The following is a 19,314-nucleotide window of genomic DNA, read 5'->3' on the forward strand; positions in this document are numbered from 1 at the left end:
TGCCACACATTTAAATGCCACACATTTAAAACTTCCCTGAACAGGGCTGACTTCAGATGTCTTCTAAATGTCAGGTAATTAGTCAGGAGGGCGTTCCACAGGGTGGGTGCTACTACTGAGAAGGCCCTCTGCCTGGTTCCCTGTAGCCTTGCTTCTCGCAGTGAGGGAACCCCAGTTGCAAACTTTGCCCAGGGATGCGAGCGGAAGTTGTGCACTGGCAGCGCGGCAGCAGCGGGAGGCGCTTAGTGAAAGCGTTCCTCATGTTATGAGCAGTTTCAGCTTAAGAATGGACCTCCGGAATGAATTAAGTTCATAACCGGAGGTACCACTGTATAATATATAGGCTGTGGAACTGTTTGGCATTCATGGAGCTGCTACAAAGTAAATGGGTTGGTTGCTGAAGTTCTGATCTTTCTAAGCATGGATGCTACCAGCTCCCTCACAGTCATTTAATACTACATCAGTAACTGTCTTCCTCTCGTCCCTCTGTAGGATCCTTGTGTTCTTAGGAATAGCTGTGCATGTATCATATATGGGCCTTTGCTATTGCTGTTGTCTTGGAATGAGTGATCAGCCCCTGTGTGTGTTTTCTCCCTGCTTGGTATATGATTATGCAGTTGCATTGGCCTGGTATTATAGAAGAATACAGAATCAAGGGGGGCAAAGGGGTCTGCTGTGGGAGCAGGAATGACACAGAAGCGCATGTACATTGCTGGAAGGCAAAGCAATGCAAAGCAAATTATCTGGTAGCAATTCACATATAAAACACACAAAGCATTATCCAGTTAATTTGGCCTTGCTCTGAATATTCATGTTTTTTCTCTGAGTTAAATCAGGCGAACTCAAATTGTTTCACCTCTAAACTGAATGTTCATACAGAGATTAATATGATTTCATTCCAAATCTTTAGTTAATCTAGATCATTATCCTTGTTAATACAAGCCCTGAGGGACTTTCTTTTACCCATTAACTGTTTTGACAGAGACGACTCAAGTTACTGTATGACATGAAAATCCATTCTAACCTATTTTTTTATTGCCTCCTACACTATGAAAACCACCCAAGACTGTTACACAATTTTGAGCTATGGTAGCAAAGGGAGATTGACAAGAAAAGCAATATAGATTCATCATCCCTTTGAATGATTATGTGTACATAAATCCTCATAACTGAGAACCAAAAGGGTGATGGGAGCAGAAGTGTTCAACCATAGCCCATTTGAAATCTGAATTGTGGGTGAGAATATATTCTTCTAGGCCTTTTGGGGAGGCAAGTCTAATTTTTATTAAGAAGAAAACCAAACGAAACAGAATCTTCCTGCTGTTAGTAAATGTTCTCACTTAATTCGTGGGCCAGTTTACATAGGTAGCTGAGATGGGCAAGTAGTTTATAGTACAAACTTCGGAGATGGTTAAGGGCTTCCCATGCCTTCATGCTGCTAGGGAATCTTGACAGAGGAGAACCTTTCTCTCACATGTCAGACACTTGCTTCCTTTCATCCTGAGGCTTTAAAGGGATGAATAAATTTTATTTTTTGAGTAAACATGCTTTCTGCTGCAAATGCTGAGAGTTTTCCAGAAGCAAATGCTGGCAGTTACTGGGCAAAATTGTCTATGAGATGGAAAGCAAATAATCTCTTCTGTCTATTTCAGTCATAAATAATTTGAGGCAGAAGCACAATACAGGGTTCATGTAGGTAAATGAATGATGTAATTGAGGGGGATGGGATTATCATAGTGGTCCTATTGCATGATCCCAGAGAGATACAGAATGGTATCTTATGGATCGTACTGACTATGATGATTTGATACTTCAGTAAGGCTCAGCTGGGCAAAGGCAAGACTTGTTTATCAGCTTTGGCATAAAATGGCCTGTAGATCAATACTTCTGGAATGTTATATCTTTGCTTCCTGATTTCAAAGTCACCCTTGACCTCTAATCTCCTTGATAGGGTGACCTCTAATTTTATGATTTTATGATTTTATGTGTGAAAGATGTGCATGAAGATTGCCAACAAAAAATCATTGGTTGCCTTGCAGTTGCCTGGAGGCCATCTGTGTGGTGTGCTGCAATACATCTATCATCCTTTAAATGTGGCACAAAACTCATTGTTTTGTAGCCAGCACAGCTACTCTTCTGGACTATTGTTTCAATAGATGGCTTTCACAGTCTTCATTCAGAATGTTTGGTCCAGCTACACTTAAGTTGTTCTGAACTTGTGATAGCTTGTTTTGTTCTTGCTGCATTCAGGAAAAATGTCTGTATTGTGAATTTGGAATCAGACTGTGCTCAAAAATAATTTTATCAGCTGTGCCTAAATTCTGGAGCAGCCTTCATGTACTTTGCAAAACTAGAAACTTTAGCATAGTTGCCATTGAAATCTGGCCAGTTTTAAATATATTGGGTATAGCTGACATCTATCTATAACATCTGTTTCCCTGTTCTTTGCATATGTGAAAGACTTTTATTTTCCCTCCTCCAAGTAAGTTCACAAGCAGAGCATTCCAAATCAGGCAAAGGAGTAAAACCCCAGGACCATGAAATCCAGAGCTGTTCTGGGCTCGTGTCAACAGGATGGAAGGTGGAGAGGAAACAGTGTTTCTCCTACTATTACTTTTCATGCCTTTTTAAAGGTGTGGTTTTCCTTGTCCTCAGTCTTGGCCAGAACAAGTGTTCCTACTTCAGGGCCAGAGTATAGCATCTCTCATCTAACCTGATATGCTCTCAGAAAATCTTCTTTATGTTCTCTGTGTAGTGTCCACAGCTGCAAGGAGGAGCTTCAAGTAGGATGCTGTTCCAAGGCCATAGGATTCTGCCCTAACAAAAGTTAGGCAGTCAGGCAATTACTTCCTCATTCCTTCCATCCTCGAAAGAAGTGGTAGTTGAGATTTGGATTCCAGGCAGGAGTGAGTGTGACAAGAAAGCATGAGTGGAGAGCTCATGAAACTGAAAGAATGGGAATTCATGAAATTCATGAATTCATGAAGCCCCTAACTCCCAAGATGGAGTTGACCTAAAGACTCTTTAAATCTGAATTTTATTTTGTTTTTCTAATTAGGCACAAATGCTGAGTGTGCTTAAACTGGAGCTGTGTCTAGCACTGAAGTGCCTGAACTAAATCTAGCTTTCGAATAAGCATTTTCTCAGTCTCTTCTTTCACCTACACTTTCTTAATTGCTAAATTAATTGAAAAGCATCACTCAGAACTTGTGGGAGGAATGAAGTCTGTTGTTACTTCTCATAGTACAGTTCAGAAAGTGTTTCAACATACTTCATTATGCTTAACCAATTTACAAGAAGACTGCTACTTAAAAAGAGCTCTTCTCTAGGTTAGGTTAGAGTATGAGGATTTTGGTTTGGGATGTGAGCCAGTTCCCTTATTTGGTGTTTATCCTGGTGCTGGCACACATCTTTAAGATGTAGCATAGTAAAAATTGGTTCTTGTGCTACCCAACTGGCTAGTTGAGGGCCAGGGGAATAATAAAGGAAGTTGTTGTTGTGTGTGGTGTGTGTTTCCTAGCCAAAAGCTAGACCAGAGATGGGGAACCTATAGCCCTCCAGATGTCAGTTCAGATTGACCAATGATTGGATGATAGGAGTTGCCATCCGGCCACATCAGGTGGGTCACAGGTTCCCCATCCTGGGTTTGAGCAACTGTTTGGCTCCTGAATAGCTGTGAACAGAGTGAGCTGAACTGCACTTCCTTTTATACTCTCTCTCTCTTTTCCAGCCTCTTTGCAGCTTGTCTCCTTCCTGAGGTCAATATCTCCTCCAGATTCCATGTTAAGAGGGCTCAAGTAGAATTTAAGACTTTGGGTGGTAAGACATGCTCGAGTCTATGCAAAGAGAGAGAGGTAGTTAGGAATTCTTGAATTAGAACAGGCCAGCTGCATCAGCCCTCCTGTCCCTCAAGTGTCACCTGGGAGCTGCTGTTCCATCTGACTGCCTCAGTGGGAGAGGTTGGAATCAGGGCTCATTCTACCATCTTGGCCAAAAGCCCAGCTCCATCAGGTACCTGCTACCACTGAACTACGCAAGCTGGTCATTACAAGAACAACCATTTACGAACGAGTGCCTGAGTTTGATTTCTTTTCCTCGTTCCTTCCTTTCCCTCTTGTCTTGTGTGTTGTATTTTTTTAGACTATAAACCTGTGGTCAGGGACTGTCTTGTTTTAATTAATTGTATGTAAGCCACTCTGGGAGCCTTCTTGGCTGAAGAGCAGGGTACAAATGCTCCCAGTAATAAGAAGTCTGCTTCAGAGAAACTGGTATGACAAGCTTTTTTTTGGACATAAAAACAAAGCAAAATGAGAGAGATACTGTGAATCATAGGAAATAAGTTTTGGGCCCCATAGCAACCTCATTCCAGTGCTTAGAAAGCATCTTGTTCTGTGTCTCCTGTTTCAGTCAGATGGTATTGCATTAGTGCCCTTGGCCTGCCAAGCTTTGTTTACTATATACATAGCCACTGTAATTACATATGGAAGATTGTAATACATTGTGGAATTGTGAGAGTACAGCTGCACAAATATTAAGATGGAAAACTAGATAAATAATGACACCAATTTTGTTTCATATTTCAAATGGTTCAGAGAGGTTTGGGACAGTCCTCTATTTCAATATGCATGTCTGATACTACCGTATTTTGTCAGAACAGTTACTTACAGGTAGCTTTGGGATGTTTTTTCCTAAGTCACTTTGGCTCGAGTTCTCATGTTCCCCAGCCTCGTCTAGTTTAACCCTGGTATTTCTGAGTGGCCCTAAGTAAGTCTCTTAATCTCAGCTCCTTTATACCTTGGGAATTGCAGGGGACCAGGATGTCGATAGAAGGAGTGTGGTGATAATGGTGTTTTTGTTTCTCAATGAATTGAATGAAAACCCAGAGATAGCCGCTTGGAATAGAAGATAGTGCATGGCATGATAGGGCCTAAATGGGCAGGCCTGTGATATCTAATCTGCCTGTATCTCTGTCCCAATTACCTATGAAAATTGTCTACCTGGCAAGGTTGTCTCTGGCCCCCAGCCCCCACAGGGTATTTGATGCCCAGAAGCAGGTGCCCAAGGGAATCAGGCCCTCAGGTAAAAAAAGGTTGCCCGGTCTAATTTAAAACATATCAAAAGATAATTTGAGAGCATGACGCTTACTAATACGCAAGTCAATTAATATTATCCTTTAGTAGCCTAAAAGTGGATGGTGTTAGTACCTAGCAATCCATGTACACCAACTTTTATACCAGACCTAAAAGACCCAGAAACCCCCTCACAGTTCTGACAGGTACTTCCATATGAAGGCATCTAGAACAGGGGGTAGAGCAAAGCAGCCTTCTCCTGATAGCAGCTACCTTCTCTGTGGTTGATAAAGGCACCATAGAGGAGATACAGTTGAGTGAATAGAATAGGTGTGGAGGTGCTTCTCTTCATAAAGATAGCATGCATGATTACTGTATGAACTCATTTCTGAATCACCCCAATTATATATTAAATGGGTATTAAATGGGTAAAGCGTGGAGGAATTAAAGAACCTTTTAATGAGGGTGAAAGAGGAGAGCGCAAAATATGGTCTGAAGCTCAACATCAAAAAAACCAAGATCATGGCCACTGGTCCCATCACCTCCTGGCAAATAGAAGGGGAAGAAATGGAGGCAGTGAGAGATTTTACTTTCTTGGGCTCCTTGATCACTGCAGATGGTGACAGCAGTCACGAAATTAAAAGACGCCTGCTTCTTGGGAGAAAAGCAATGACAAACCTAGACAGCATCTTAAAAAGCAGAGACATCACCTTGCCGACAAAGGTCCGTATAGTTAAAGCTATGGTTTTCCCAGTAGTGATGTATGGAAGTGAGAGCTGGACCATAAAGAAGGCTGATCGCCAAAGAATTGATGCTTTTGAATTATGGTGCTGGAGGAGACTCTTGAGAGTCCCATGGACTGCTAGAAGATCAAACCTATCCATTCTTAAGGAAATCAGCCCTGAGTGCTCCCTGGAAGGACAGATCGTGAAGCTGAGGCTCCAATACTTTGGCCACCTCATGAGAAGAGAAGAATCCTTGGAAAAGACCCTGATGTTGGGAAAGATTGAGGGCACTAGGAGAAGGGGACAACAGAGGACAAGATGGTTGGACAGTGTTCTCGAAGCTACGAACATGAGTTTGACCAAACTGCGGGAGGCAGTGCAAGACAGGAGTGCCTGGCGTGCTATGGTCCATGGGGTCATGAAGAGTCGGACACGACTAAATGACTAAACAACAATACTTCAATGTGCTTTAAGTGCATTTGTTAATTGAAAGTTTTACTGCAGGGTTTAGCAGGAGCTAAGGTGGTGCTCAGAATAGAAACAGGATACAAGCTGGTTAATTTTTTGTGGTTAATCTACTTGCCTAGTGTGACTTAGAACTTTTAATATTGGTTGGAAATGTATTATTGTGAGGTGGAGGAGGGGTAGGCTATACCCGGTATCCTAATTCCTAAATGCAATGGGAATTAGGATACCTCTACCAAGGTATCCTAATTCCTCGATCCAACAAGAATTCAATTGCTGGAATAGCCAGGCATGTTTTATTGGTAATGACCTAAGCATGGTTCTTTAAGGTAAACAAAAGAAGTGGCTCTGTGCCGGAGGGTAAGTGGGTGGACCCTCCTCCCTCAGATTTCTGGTAGTTAGAAAGACAAGGCTATAGTTAAGATGTGCGAGCTAGAAGCTAGAAGCAGGCTGCTAACTGGGCAGCTGAGAGACAAAGCCATGCCTAATTTATGGTGGAATCAAAGGCTGTGGCCATGGGAGAAGCAAGACCCTCTTGGGGTGTTAATAGAGTGACCTTAAGTTGAACAGTGAGAAAGAAATTGTAGTAGTAGTAGTAGTAGTAGTAGTAGTAAGTAATAGTAGTAGCAGCAGCAGCAGTAGTAGTATTAATAATAATTCTGTTAACTTTTGTTAACACTTGAAAACGTGCTGCTGCATTGTGGCAATATGTCCAGCTATGGTCATGTTCACTTTTGTTCACAGTTGGTGAACTAAGTTGGACCATTAGCCCTGTACTGTCTCTTATTGTGCTAGCAAATCAAATAAAATCAAATCTTTATTTTTACAGTCTTTAACCAGCATTAAAGAAGCAAAATAAGAAACAAACAGAACACTTTATTCAGATATGTATACTGTAGTAGGAGAGAATAAAATGGGCTTCAATGTTTTGCAAAGTAATAGTAGCCATGTCACAAACTCCACAGTGGAAAATTACAAAAGTCAGTTCCTGGTAGGTTTTGCTTGCTGCAGCACAGTGCTTTGCCACACTGAGAGTGATTGACAAATTTTGATCTGAGAGGTGCAAAAGGATGTAAAATGCACCTGATCATCCTGACATACCATACGGTAGCAGTTTTCCAGTGTCTCAGGCAGTAGTTTTCCCTATCCCTTTTTAAAATGAAGTTATTGTGGATTGAACCCAGGACCTTCTGCAATGCATGTACTGTACCACTGAGCTATGGCTCCTCCCTAACGTAAGTGAAGAAGCAAATGCAGCTTTTGTGTACAGGATTAGCACCCTGCATAATTTGTCCTTTGTGTGCTTCAAAGTGAAGGCTTTGCAGTGGGTTAGGTATATTGATTTGGCACAACATGATAACTATAAAAAGGACAGGACATCCCTCCCTCCCACCCACCTATTATTTATATGCCACCCATCTGACTGTGTTGCCCCAGCCACTCTGGGCAACTTTTAACAAATCAAAACACAGTATAACATCAAACATTAAAAAACTTCGCTGTACAGGGCTGCCTTGAGGTATCTTTCAAAAGTCAAATAATTGCTAAAAGTCAGGGAGACAGATAGGATTCATACTAACCTGTGCTGGTTCCTTCCAGCCCAGGGGAAGACATGAGGGCTAGAGTTGGTGGTGTAGTCCATAAGAGCATCTGTTGCTTTAAAAAACCCAAAGGACAGCCCTACTGTTAGGTAGTGTGAGGCAGCTGCCGCAGGCACCAGGTATTGGGGATGCAGAGAATGGTAGTCAGAAGTTTGACGAAGTGTGTTCTGTGGCCTGCTATACTCCTCCAAAACTTACGGGCCATTCCATTGTCACGGGTGGGACACTTGGACCATGTTTTTTGGTATTCACACATGTGTAAGAATGTAAATATACATAAAAATTAACAACCAAAATTTGAACTATGTTCTTAATAAGATACTGAACATTTTACTAATTTTTTATTATTTTTATGGATATTTTTGACAATTTTATTAAATGTTAAAGTATTGTCACGGGTGGGACAAAAAAAGGACATGGGGCTTGAGATAAGTTTGATTTATGGAAAAACTCTGTGAGTTGGGAGGTGAATCAATTATAAACTCAGCATATTTGTTTAAATCAATGTTTATCGGTTACAACTATGCAATCAGAAATTCAGGTTAAGAAATTTAATGATACAAAATTAAGGAAAAAAATGCTGTCACGGGTGGGACAATGAAATGTCACGGGTGGGACGCGTCTGGCATACACTTGATTTAACATACAATTAAGGTTGTTAAAAATGGAATAATTACAAAAAACCTTTTGCTATTACTATACTTACTATCTACCATAGCCTACAAAGTATAATGTTGTATTTACAGTGGTACCTCGGTTTACGAACACCTCGGTTTACGAACTTTCGGTTTACGAACTATCCTAACCCGGAAGTTAGTAAACCGAGGTGCCGGAGGTCTACTGAGCGTCCGATGCCTTCGGGGAGGCCGGGCCTTCGCTCCGATGCCTCCTGGAGGCCCGCAGCGAAGGCCCGGCCTCCCCGAAGACATCGGAGCAAAGGCCAAACCTCCCCAAAGGCATCGGAGCGTCGGATACCTTCGGGGAGGCTGGGCTTCGCTCCGATGCGTTTGCGGAGGCCGGGGAGCGTTTTCGTGACTGGGCTGCAGTCACGAAAGTGCTCCCCGGCCTCCGCAAAGGCATCGGAGCCGGGACTTCGCTCTGATGCCTTCCAGAGGCCGGGGAGCGTTTCCGCGACTGGGCTGTGCAGCCGCGAAAGCGGTCCCCGGCTTCCGGTAGCCGGGGACTGCTTTCGCGGCTGCAGTCCAGTCGCGGAAACGCTCCCTGGCCCCCGGAAAGCATCGGAGCCGGGACTTCGCTCCGATGCCTTTGCGGAGGCCGGGGACCGCTTTCCCCGGCCTCCGCAAAGGCATCGGAGCGAAGTCCCGGCTCCGATGCCTTCTGGAGGCTGGGGCTTTGCTCCGATGCCTTTGCGGAGGCCGGGACCGCTTTCGCGGCTGCAGCCCAGTCGCGGAAACGCTCCCCGGCCTCCGCGAAGGCATCGGAGCAAAGCGGTTAATCCGTTCTAGGGGGTGTTTTTCCTCGTCTAGAACGGATTAATCAACTTCCCATTACTTTCAATGGGAAAGTTCACTTCAGTTTACGAACACTTCGGTTTATGAACAGACTTCTGGAACCAATTGTGTTCGTAAACCGAGGTTCCACTGTACTAAAATTAAAATCTATTAAAAAAATATTTTCTTGATTTTGATTTGCTGATTTCATCTGTTGGATTATCAATCTCATAGCTGCCAAGTTTTCCCTTTTCTCGCGAGGAAGCCTATTCAGCATAAGGGAAAATCCCTTAAAAAAAGGGATAACTTGGCAGCTATGCAATCTTAAATAAGGCATAGGCTTCTTGGACTGTCATATTCATATGCCGCTTTTGGATTTTGATTCTTTTTCCACTTGTCGGATCTTTAATAGATTTGACATCCTTAAATCCTGGTGCCTGCCTGCTAATATCATCTGAATTATAAAACTCATGGACCTTTGAGATATTATCTTGTGAAATAATAGAACTTTTGGTGTTCTGTTTAGGGCTTTTATCATATACAGTCGTACCTCGGGTTGTGAACTTCGCAAACCGGGAAGTATTTTGCCGCGCGCGCATGCGCAAAAGGCGGTTTGGGCCCTTTTCGGGTTACGAACTTTTCGGGTTACGAACTGCGACCCGGAACGCATCGCGTTCGTAACCCGAGGTACCACTGTAGTGTTTTTGGCGCTTGAGGTGAACTCTCATACACAAGCTTTCGTAACATGGCTATTCTTTATTCTTTTCCATGGACTTAATGGAACACTCTTTTAACTTTGGTAACAGCCTTTCCAAGAGATTGTGGGCATTTAAATGACCCAATCTCTGGAATAGTAGTGTCGCCAATTGGCCTAGATTTTTTTCTTTTATCTTTTGTCTGTACTTTCTTTTGCGCTCAGTTTCTTTCCGTCTGTATTCCATAAGTGATTTTGCAGACAAATTCTTTACCAACTTTTCTCGCCTCTTCTTATCTCTGACCCTCTCCTTTTCTTTGAAGCTTTCACATTTGTTTTTATCTTGTTTTAGTTTTTCACGCAGCTTTCTCATACGTTCTGCAGATGTAGTCTTTCCCATTTTGTGTATTGATTCAAAGGTTATATTATCTGTATTACTGTATGTATTCGTACTAGGGTAAAGTAACGGTAACTGCCTTTATGTTCCAGAAGGAACAGCTACTATTGATTCATTCAAGCAGCTGCATTTGGCTCCTTAGTCTTATTGGTTTCCACCAAAAGGCAGCTTTGTGATTGCTTGAGATTGTTCCCTCCAAAATGTATCCCTTTCTAGCTAGTTCCCCTCTCCTCAGTCCCTCAGTCTTGTTTGCCAGAATAAAGAATTGTTACATGAGGAATCTGTCTCCTGTCTGCAGAGAGCTGAAATCACTTGCTGAAATCACTAACTCAAGCTACAACAGTAAAACAAGTTGAAAACTGTCACGGGTGGGACAGAAAAAGAATTATTAAAATTTCATGGTGTTTACATTAATTAACTGCATTTTTATTATTGATAGGTGTGTTATACTCTAATACATACTCCCACAATAAAACAAACATAACCTATAAATTAGTTTTATCACAAAATAAACTTTTGTACCTTTTGCTGTCACGGGTGGGACACTGAAACAGCATCCCATTCAATAATAAAAATAAAATAGAAATAACTTACCTATTTAAAAATTTTCAAGTCCAATGTGTAGACAAAGTTCTTCACTTTAATAATATACCAACAATGACAACCACAATTTTTGTTTATCTTTAAAAAATAATGCCAACCTAAATGAACAAAATTAAGCTACACAATCAGAAAAATGATACTGAAACTTCAAGCTCAGATTTCTCATGAAAAAAATAATTTCAAATTCTTTTTTCCTTTGGAATATTGAACTTTAATATGTTTAGTTAATGAAACTATAAGTAAAATAAGTATATTTTAAAAATAATTTTTTTCTAATCAGGCTCATTTTTCACGGAATGGCCCTTACCTGTCTCCTTCTGACATACTGGAGGATGCTGTTCATGTCCTACTGGTGAAACCAAGGTTCATTTGCCAACCCAGAGACTATTGAATGGAAGGGCACATCTCATCTTTTGCCTCAGGCAGTGAAATGTCTTATGCTAGCCTTGCAAACTAGTTAGTATCTAAAAGCATTAAACTAGCCAAGGGCAAAGCTGTCAATCTGGACAAACTCTTTATGCTTTTTGCCATGTTCCTTTCTGAAGAATAATTTGCTTTAGTGAGTAAGTGATGAAATGCAGCTCGTTTGATTGTCAAGGTCATGTGCCTTTTTTCCCCCCATTGGCCCATTTTTAGCTCTCCTTCAACGAGTAGCAGAACTGGAAAAAGTCAATGCTGAATTTCTACGCACGAAGCAGCACCGTGAGCAGGAATTTAATCAAAAGAGGGCAAAATTTAAAGAGCTGTATCTGGCTAAAGAAGGTAATACTTAAATTTACTGAATGTAGAAATTGTAGTCATTCATGTAGTCTTTAGAGTAAGTGAACAAGTAAGCTATTTTAATTTGGTGGTGTTTTATCACATTGGGGTTTCAACTACATGCGTTGTTGTCTTGCAGAATGTCACAACCGTGCACTCCAAAATGAGTCACTACCAGAATAGAGATGGCACAGAACATCACACCTTAAAATAGGGATATATAGTGCTTGCATTCGTTGCTTCTGTCTCTTGATGTGGGTTAAACCACCGGACACCTGTGGATTAGGTTGATGTATCTAGTTACATGTCTAGCTATATTTAGCTCAGCTTCTTTGTGCACGTTTAGAGAACACCTCAGGAAGCATCAACTGATTGGAAATGTTGGTGTCATCCTGAAACCTCCATGGGGAGCTGATGATCCCATTTGTTTGGATAGAAGTGCCATGACTACTAAGGAAATGTATTCATTGTTTTTGTGTTGACTGTAGTATCACAGACTTCAAGATTGGAGACAAAGAATGTCCTTGTTGGTAGTGAAAAGAGAGCTGGTAACTAAAAGATCTGAGACCAGACTCAAACTTTGGTGGCTTTATGAGTAAAATACACCCTGGGCATATTGGTAGAAGTTTGGCAAGCTCCTGGTCACAGTACACAGACAGGTCTGACTCATGCCCCTATCAAATTAGATATACTACTTAAATTTCCATGGTTCCTAAATATGTGCCCTTAGAAATTCCAAAGGAGCCTGAACCGCTACATTAATGATAAGCATTGATATGTCTAGAACTCCTTCCTTGTATATTACTTTGGACTTCACTTTACAGATGGAAAGTTTGGGAAAGCTTTTACACCCTCCCAGCCAACATGTTGAAATCTCTCAGGGAAAGTGGGGGGCATGTTCCCAAAGTGGGCCGGACCAACCCTTGCACCCCATTCACACTCCCTTCCCTTCCCTTCCCGAGAGAACTTGCTGCAAAATAGTACAATTGAGGGGCATGGCCTAAGAGGAAGGTGTGTGACAGGGGTGGGCAGACTTGTTGTATCTACTTCATTTTGTACTAGAACCCTAACCAAAGCCACCAAACAAAAATATATCATTAGATTTAAAGAGCAGGATATTATGAGCATATTCCGAGACTAGGCATTTATTTCTGTACAGGAATCAGTACCAGTACCAGAACTGAATGAGTTCATATTCCTTTCATACCAAAGTCTGTTCCTAGTTAGCGTGCTCCATTTCATCCATCTAATTTACGTGGGAAAATATCAATTTCTTGCTATTGTTAAAACAATTGTGCTTCAGAATCTCCCCGCTTTGCCCGATCTATTGCATATCACCCAATAATCGAAGAGTAGCCTTCTGCCCAAGGGACAGATTAAGAGGCGTGGTGAGTCAGATTAGGCCCATGAACTGGAGGCTTCCCATGCCAGCTTTATATCACCAATCCTAAAGGGAGAAAGGGAACTTGTATGGCAGTGATGTAATGGAGAAGTTCTTGTACTGGGAAGTTCTGTTTCGTAGTCAAAGGAATGATTATTTTTGTGAAATATAGCTGAGCATTAGGTAAATTTTACCACTCCTAGTATGGTAGAGGCATAAGTGAGATGCCAGTGATCCTCTTGGTTAGATGAAGCAGTAAACTAAGTACAGAGTTTACAGGCTCATTTATGGCTAAAATGAGGAACAGCAGGAGTTCTGTCCCCTTGGCTTCACTTTGAACCTCTGCATTAATGTACAGTATTGTGCTTTTAAGTGGAACTACTTTTTATTTCAGAGGATCTGAAGAGGCAAAATGCAGTACTTCAGGCAGCTCAGGATGATCTGGAGCAACTGCGAGCGCAGCTTACGGAAGCCCAGGCTGAAATGGAGAATATTAAAGCCATTGCGACAGTATCTGAAAATACAAAGCAGGAAGCTATTGATGAAGTGAAGAGGCAATGGCAGGAAGAGGTTGCTTCTCTGCAGGCTATCATGAAAGGTGGGACTGACGGAAATGGGTGAATTGCTATCAAAAAAGTTTCATATTCAGTGATATTCCTTGCCCCCAAACCACTGCTTTAGTAGCACTGAAACCACATGCTTGAGATATCTCTTGTAGAAACGAGAGTGTATTGTTTGAAGTTGGAAGGTTCACGTTGACATTTGAGGTCATTCTTCAGTATGTTTTCTGTCTTTCTTTACTTTTTGAACCCCCGAAACTAATTTTTCATTTAATTATACTGTACTTAGAAAATTATTATCATGTTTTTCTTAAAGTTTACTTCAAATGCTAATGTAGGTAAATAATAAAAATATATAAAAAGACTCATAATCACAAGCAAGTTAGAAATGGCAGAAAAGTGATAGCCATGTGTATTTAACAAAACTATGAAACAATCAGCAGAGGCAGAAGGGAAAAAATACAGCAGAAGTTAAAAGAAATCAACATTTGCCTCCCGAATTCCTGAACGGTCACCTCCATCTTTATAGACCAGCCCTGGATTTAAGATTGGCAGGGAAGGCCAGTTTTAAATTTGATTTCCACTGCCCTCGGAGGTTTCGGGAATGATGACACACATGAGAGGGTCTTCTCAGTGGGGGTCCCTACAGTTCCGGGGCAGGTCAAGCCTGGAACATTTTTGAATAGCGAGTGAGAAATGTGCTAAATATATAACAGTGTGACCTCTGAACCCTACTTTTTTGCTTGGGAAGTATGTTCCTAAGGTGGAGAGATTCCATGGCTCTCTGGTAGAGCATTGCTCTTTATGCAGGTTCAGTTTCTGGCTTCTCTGGGACTGGGGTAGGCCATCCTCTTCTTGAGGCTTTGGAGGACTACTGCCACTCAGAGTAGATGAGCTGGGCAACCTTTGGCCCTCCAGATCTTGCTGGATCCTTACTGCCATCCTCCTCAACCAGCATGGTTGGCGCTCAGGCATGATGGAAGCTGTAGTCCAACAACATCTGGAAGGTACCAGGCTCTGAACCCTTGCAGTAGGGAATCCTGAGGTCAATTGACCAGCATTCTATCTCTGTATGAGGCAGCTGTATATGTTGTTGATTTCAGCAGGACATCAAATAAATCTGCTTAAAAATCTCACTCTGAGACATATGCCAGCCTTTTAATGAGCTTGTCACCTAAAGATGTGGGGGATTAAAGAAGTGATGAGCAACTTCTTATTGTTGTTGTTATTAAACAGAAACTGTCAGTGACTATGAACTCCAGTTTCATCACAGGCTGGAGCAAGAGCGAGCTCAGTGGAACCAATACCGAGAAAACGTGGAAAGGGAAATAGTGGATCTGAGAAGACGTCTTTCCGAAGGCCAAGAAGAGGAAAACCTGGAAAATGATATGAAGAAGGTAAATCAAAGCATACTTCAACATGTAGCACTGCCAGATTTGTTTGGAAGTTGCCTGTCCATTGTCTTTCTTGAGAACTGGGAAATAAATAACATAACTAGGAGTGTTTCCTCTTTTCGTCATGACTATTCAGCTTAGAAAATAAAAGTAGGAAACAGAAGCTGGTATGAACTAGAAATGTTCTCTTTCTGCTTTGAAACTTGAAGCTGTGTGCCTGTGTTGAATTATTCCCACAATATTTAGGTTTGTAGCACAAACATCTCTTTAAATGATTCTCTTTCCTCCCGTTCTCCCCCAACATAAACTCCATTCCTGCTATTCTGCTTTTCCCTTGGTATTCCCTTCTCAGGCACCCTGGGACAAGTAAGCAGGCGGATGCAATATAGATGTGGAGAAAACGGATAGAGATATTATTTCACCCTCTTGTAATATTAAAACCTAGCATCATCCTGTGAAACTAAAGATTCAGGACAAATAAAATGAAATACTTCACACAGGTCATAGTTAAACTACCACAAGATGTGGTGATGGGTGCTATCTTAGTCAATAAGTAAAATGGCTGCTTACAGGGGGTTAAACAAATTAATTGATGATGCAACTCAGTGGCTACTAATCATGGTGAGACTATACCACCTGTAGAATCAGAGACAGCATTCCCCAATATACTTGTTATAGTGGAACAGCAGCAGGAAAGGGCTATTGCCCTCAGGTCCTGTTTTGTGCAGTTTCCATAGGGATCTGGTTTGCTGCTGTGGAAACCAGGAATGTTGGACTAGACAGACCAGTGAAGGGGAACCTCCAGTCATTCTCATTTGGCCCCTGGTATGGTTTGGCTCAAACTACAGTCACCTGATATCATGTGATTGTAGACATGGGACAGGTAAAGCTGCCCCCCCCCATGAGAATGTCTCTGCATTATCAGTTGAGTGTAGAGGCAGAGGCAACCTGTGTCCCTCCAGATGTTGTTGGGTTACAGCTCCCACCATCTCTAACCATTGGTTGAAGCTGATGAGAGTTGGAGTCCAATGGCATCTGTAGGGTCATTCCAACATGAAAACAATAGAAAAATTGTATCCCCGTCCCAACCTGAAATAAGTGCAGTAGGGTGCAGGAACCCCCTGTCCTGATGTGAAATGTTGGGCTGCGTGGAAAGCACGACATACAACTATTTTGAAATTTTAATTCTGTTGATGCCTTCCTTAGCTTTTAGTAAGTTAGGCTTCAAAATATATGTTTTTTTAAATGATCTGGGCCATGACTGTTGTCAGAGGACACATTAATGCAGAAGCCTTGTTTGAAGTTAAACAGGCCTGGTCAGTGGTTTTTTTTTTTCATGGTATCATTTTAATGTTCTAAGTGAATTGTTGAACTTATAAAACTTTGGCTGCTTGTTTCAGCAAGAGCTGCTAATTTGAGGTCCACAGTTCTGTGCATGGCAACTCGAGAGTAAGTCCCACTGTGAGACGTGCTTCCCAGAAGGCTCTGCAACATATAGCCATCCTACACAAACATGTTTGCTACTGAAAGGCTACAAAGTCTGAAACTACCGGGCTCTGTGGCCCATCTCAGTCAGAATCAACATTTGGGGCATGTGGGTTGCATTGGAGTATTCCAATTTGAGGCTGCATTTCTGTTGCATTTCAAGCAATAGAACAATAAATGAACCCTGGGCCATTGTTGGTTTGTTACATCATTTAATGTTGGCTTCAGGCCCAAGAAGATGCAGAGAAGCTTCGTTCAGTTGTGATGCCCATGGAAAAGGAGATTGCAACTTTGAAAGACAAACTGACAGAGGCTGAAGAAAGGATAAAGGAGCTGGAGGCTTCAAAGGTGGGTGAGGAAAATGTCCAAAGATCTTGTGATTGTAATGGGGTCATCTGCCTTAATACAGGAAACTAATATCTTGAAGCGGGACCTGCCTGCAAACTCAATACTTCAAGCCCTATTTTCCCCACTCTGCAACAGAAAACACAAGAATATCACATTAGTATGAATAGAATTTGAGCATGATATATAGGAAGGGACTGAGTGATTTAGCTTGGCTTTTGAAGGGGTTACACAACAGTAATGGTGTGGTGTGAGACAGGTGAAAGGGAAGAGGGACATACTGAGGACCAATTTGTGAGCCTTCAAGCTTCTCTCCCTCCCAAAAAAGTAGTGTTTTGTAGGAGCTTTTATTCTTATACCATCTTTATTGATAAAACTGGTAACATTTCTGCTGTCTAATCTTCAAGCTAGCCAGCTGCTGCATCATTCCCCTGCTTTGCCTAATACTTTTGGGGTTTGCTGTTTGTCTTCAGCAGAGGATTGTAGAAAATCTTGTATAGCAGGCAGATCTTGAAAGATAAGCAAGCAACATGTATTATCAAATTCTAAAGTTTCAGGCTCTATCTTTCCACAGCACACTAGAGTGGTGGGGAAGGTATTGTAGAGATGTCAAATTGAACAGGGCAGAGATGGTTGTGTGGCCTAGAGGACTACCAGTATGTTCATTTTGGGATACATAAATCTTGTATGTATGTGGCCTTTGAGCTGGTGTCCTCTGTGTTCTGAACAACAAAGAAAACGTTCCAAGATCTATTTACTGTTCTTTGACTCTAGTTTTTAATCTTGCCAAGTACTGTATATACACTCCTTGCAGATTTGTTAGTTTCTAGCATTTTCAGATAGATTTGATTGACTTTGATGCTAGTAAGTTCTAGTGACTTACTAGCTTTCTATTCGAAATGACTAATGATAGTATCTTTAATACTAATGTCGTTGAGCATTTAATGGCAAATAATAGCTTTGAATTTACGATGGTTGCGTGTGCCACCACAAAAACTTGATGGCAACTATAGAACTGGAGTAAAGGACTCTCAGTGGAGTTTGTGATTCCTAGAAATGTGCTTGAATTCACTAAGCGGCTATAAACTTCAGTCTTTTTAGTACAGCAACTGAAGCCAAGTGCATGCATTTCACCATAATCTTCCTCTGATTGATTATATACCTTTTTCAGGTTAAAGAACTGAATCATTATTTGGAAACTGAGAAATCCTGCAGGACCGATCTAGAAATGTATGTGGCTGTTCTGAACACTCAGAAATCAGTTCTGCAGGAAGATGCAGAGAAGCTGCGGAAAGAACTTCACGAAGGTGTGAATTCTCCCCTTTGCTAAAAACATAGGAGGTGGCAACAGTAGACCCGTGCTCTAGATGAGGAGCGGGCAGCCAAGTGCTTGGGCTGATCTGCATGCCCACATTGGCTTCCAGAGTGTTCCACTTACTTTCCGCACAGTGGTATCATACAGAGCATGGTGCTGGGGATCATTAGAGTTTTAATCACAGGGCAGTAAAAAAAGGTGGGGATTTGCAGGCAGGGCTTGTTCCAGACTCCAATTCTGCTGTTATTTTGCACATAGTTAAACTATGGAACTGTCTGCCATGGGAGGCACTTGGACGGCTTTAAAACAAATTCATGGAGGATACAGCTATCAATGACTACTAGCCATGATGCCTGGGCTCTGGCTCCACAGTTGGAGGCAGCAATGCTTCTGAGTACTAGTTGCTGGAAACCAAAGGAAGAGGAGTGTGCTCTTGTGTTTGGGTTTCACTTGTGGATTTTCCACAGGCATCTGGTTGGCCACTGTGAAAAGAGGATGCTGGGCTGGATGGGCCATTGATGCCAAGAGGCAATGGGGAGGCAGGAGGTGGGCCCCTCCAAGCATGTTAATTGCTTATTTACAGTCAACCAGGGTAGAGCCTAGCCTAGATCATATAAATGGTGCCTCTTGCGAGAGTAAGTGCCTGCTTTGTTTCTGTGCAGAAAATGTGAGCAATGTTCTTAGATTTAAGTAAAAAGCTCTAATGTGCAGAATAGCAAACAAAGGTAAGCAGAGTTACTTGGGTGAGAGAAGTGAATAGTGACCATTAAAACCCTAATTCATTATCCTTGTCTGTTTCTGCATAGTCTGCCATCTATTAGAGCAGGAACGGCAGCAGCACAACCAGCTGAAGCACACCTGGCAAAAGGCCAATGACCAGTTCCTAGAGTCGCAGCGTTTGCTGATGAGGGACATGCAGTGGATGGAAATGGTGCTGACCTCTGAGCAGCTTCGGCAAGTGGAAGAACTGAAGAAGAAAGATCAGGTTGGCGTGTGTGTGTGTGTGGCAATCAATCATTGCTGCCTTTTTCAATAATAATTGTGGGCGTTGGGTGACAAGGAGCCTGGAG

At 42.0% G+C, this 19,314-nt stretch overlaps 1 protein-coding gene across 2 annotated transcripts in view; it reads left to right on the forward strand.

The window, feature by feature from the left end:
• Positions 1–19,314, forward strand: part of RABEP1 (rabaptin, RAB GTPase binding effector protein 1) — a 52,789-nt gene that overhangs the window by 11,646 nt on the left and 21,829 nt on the right. For both annotated transcript variants that reach the window (XM_035138815.2, XM_035138816.2), the window contains exons 2-7: positions 11,642–11,767; positions 13,540–13,743; positions 14,942–15,102; positions 16,813–16,932; positions 18,101–18,236; positions 19,051–19,229. In XM_035138815.2, coding sequence (XP_034994706.2) covers positions 11,642–11,767; positions 13,540–13,743; positions 14,942–15,102; positions 16,813–16,932; positions 18,101–18,236; positions 19,051–19,229 — 926 coding nt within the window. The remainder of the gene's footprint in view (positions 1–11,641; positions 11,768–13,539; positions 13,744–14,941; positions 15,103–16,812; positions 16,933–18,100; positions 18,237–19,050; positions 19,230–19,314) is intronic.

This window comes from Zootoca vivipara, chromosome 15, assembly GCF_963506605.1.
Source record: "Zootoca vivipara chromosome 15, rZooViv1.1, whole genome shotgun sequence".
Classification (NCBI taxonomy): Eukaryota; Metazoa; Chordata; class Lepidosauria; order Squamata; family Lacertidae; genus Zootoca; species Zootoca vivipara.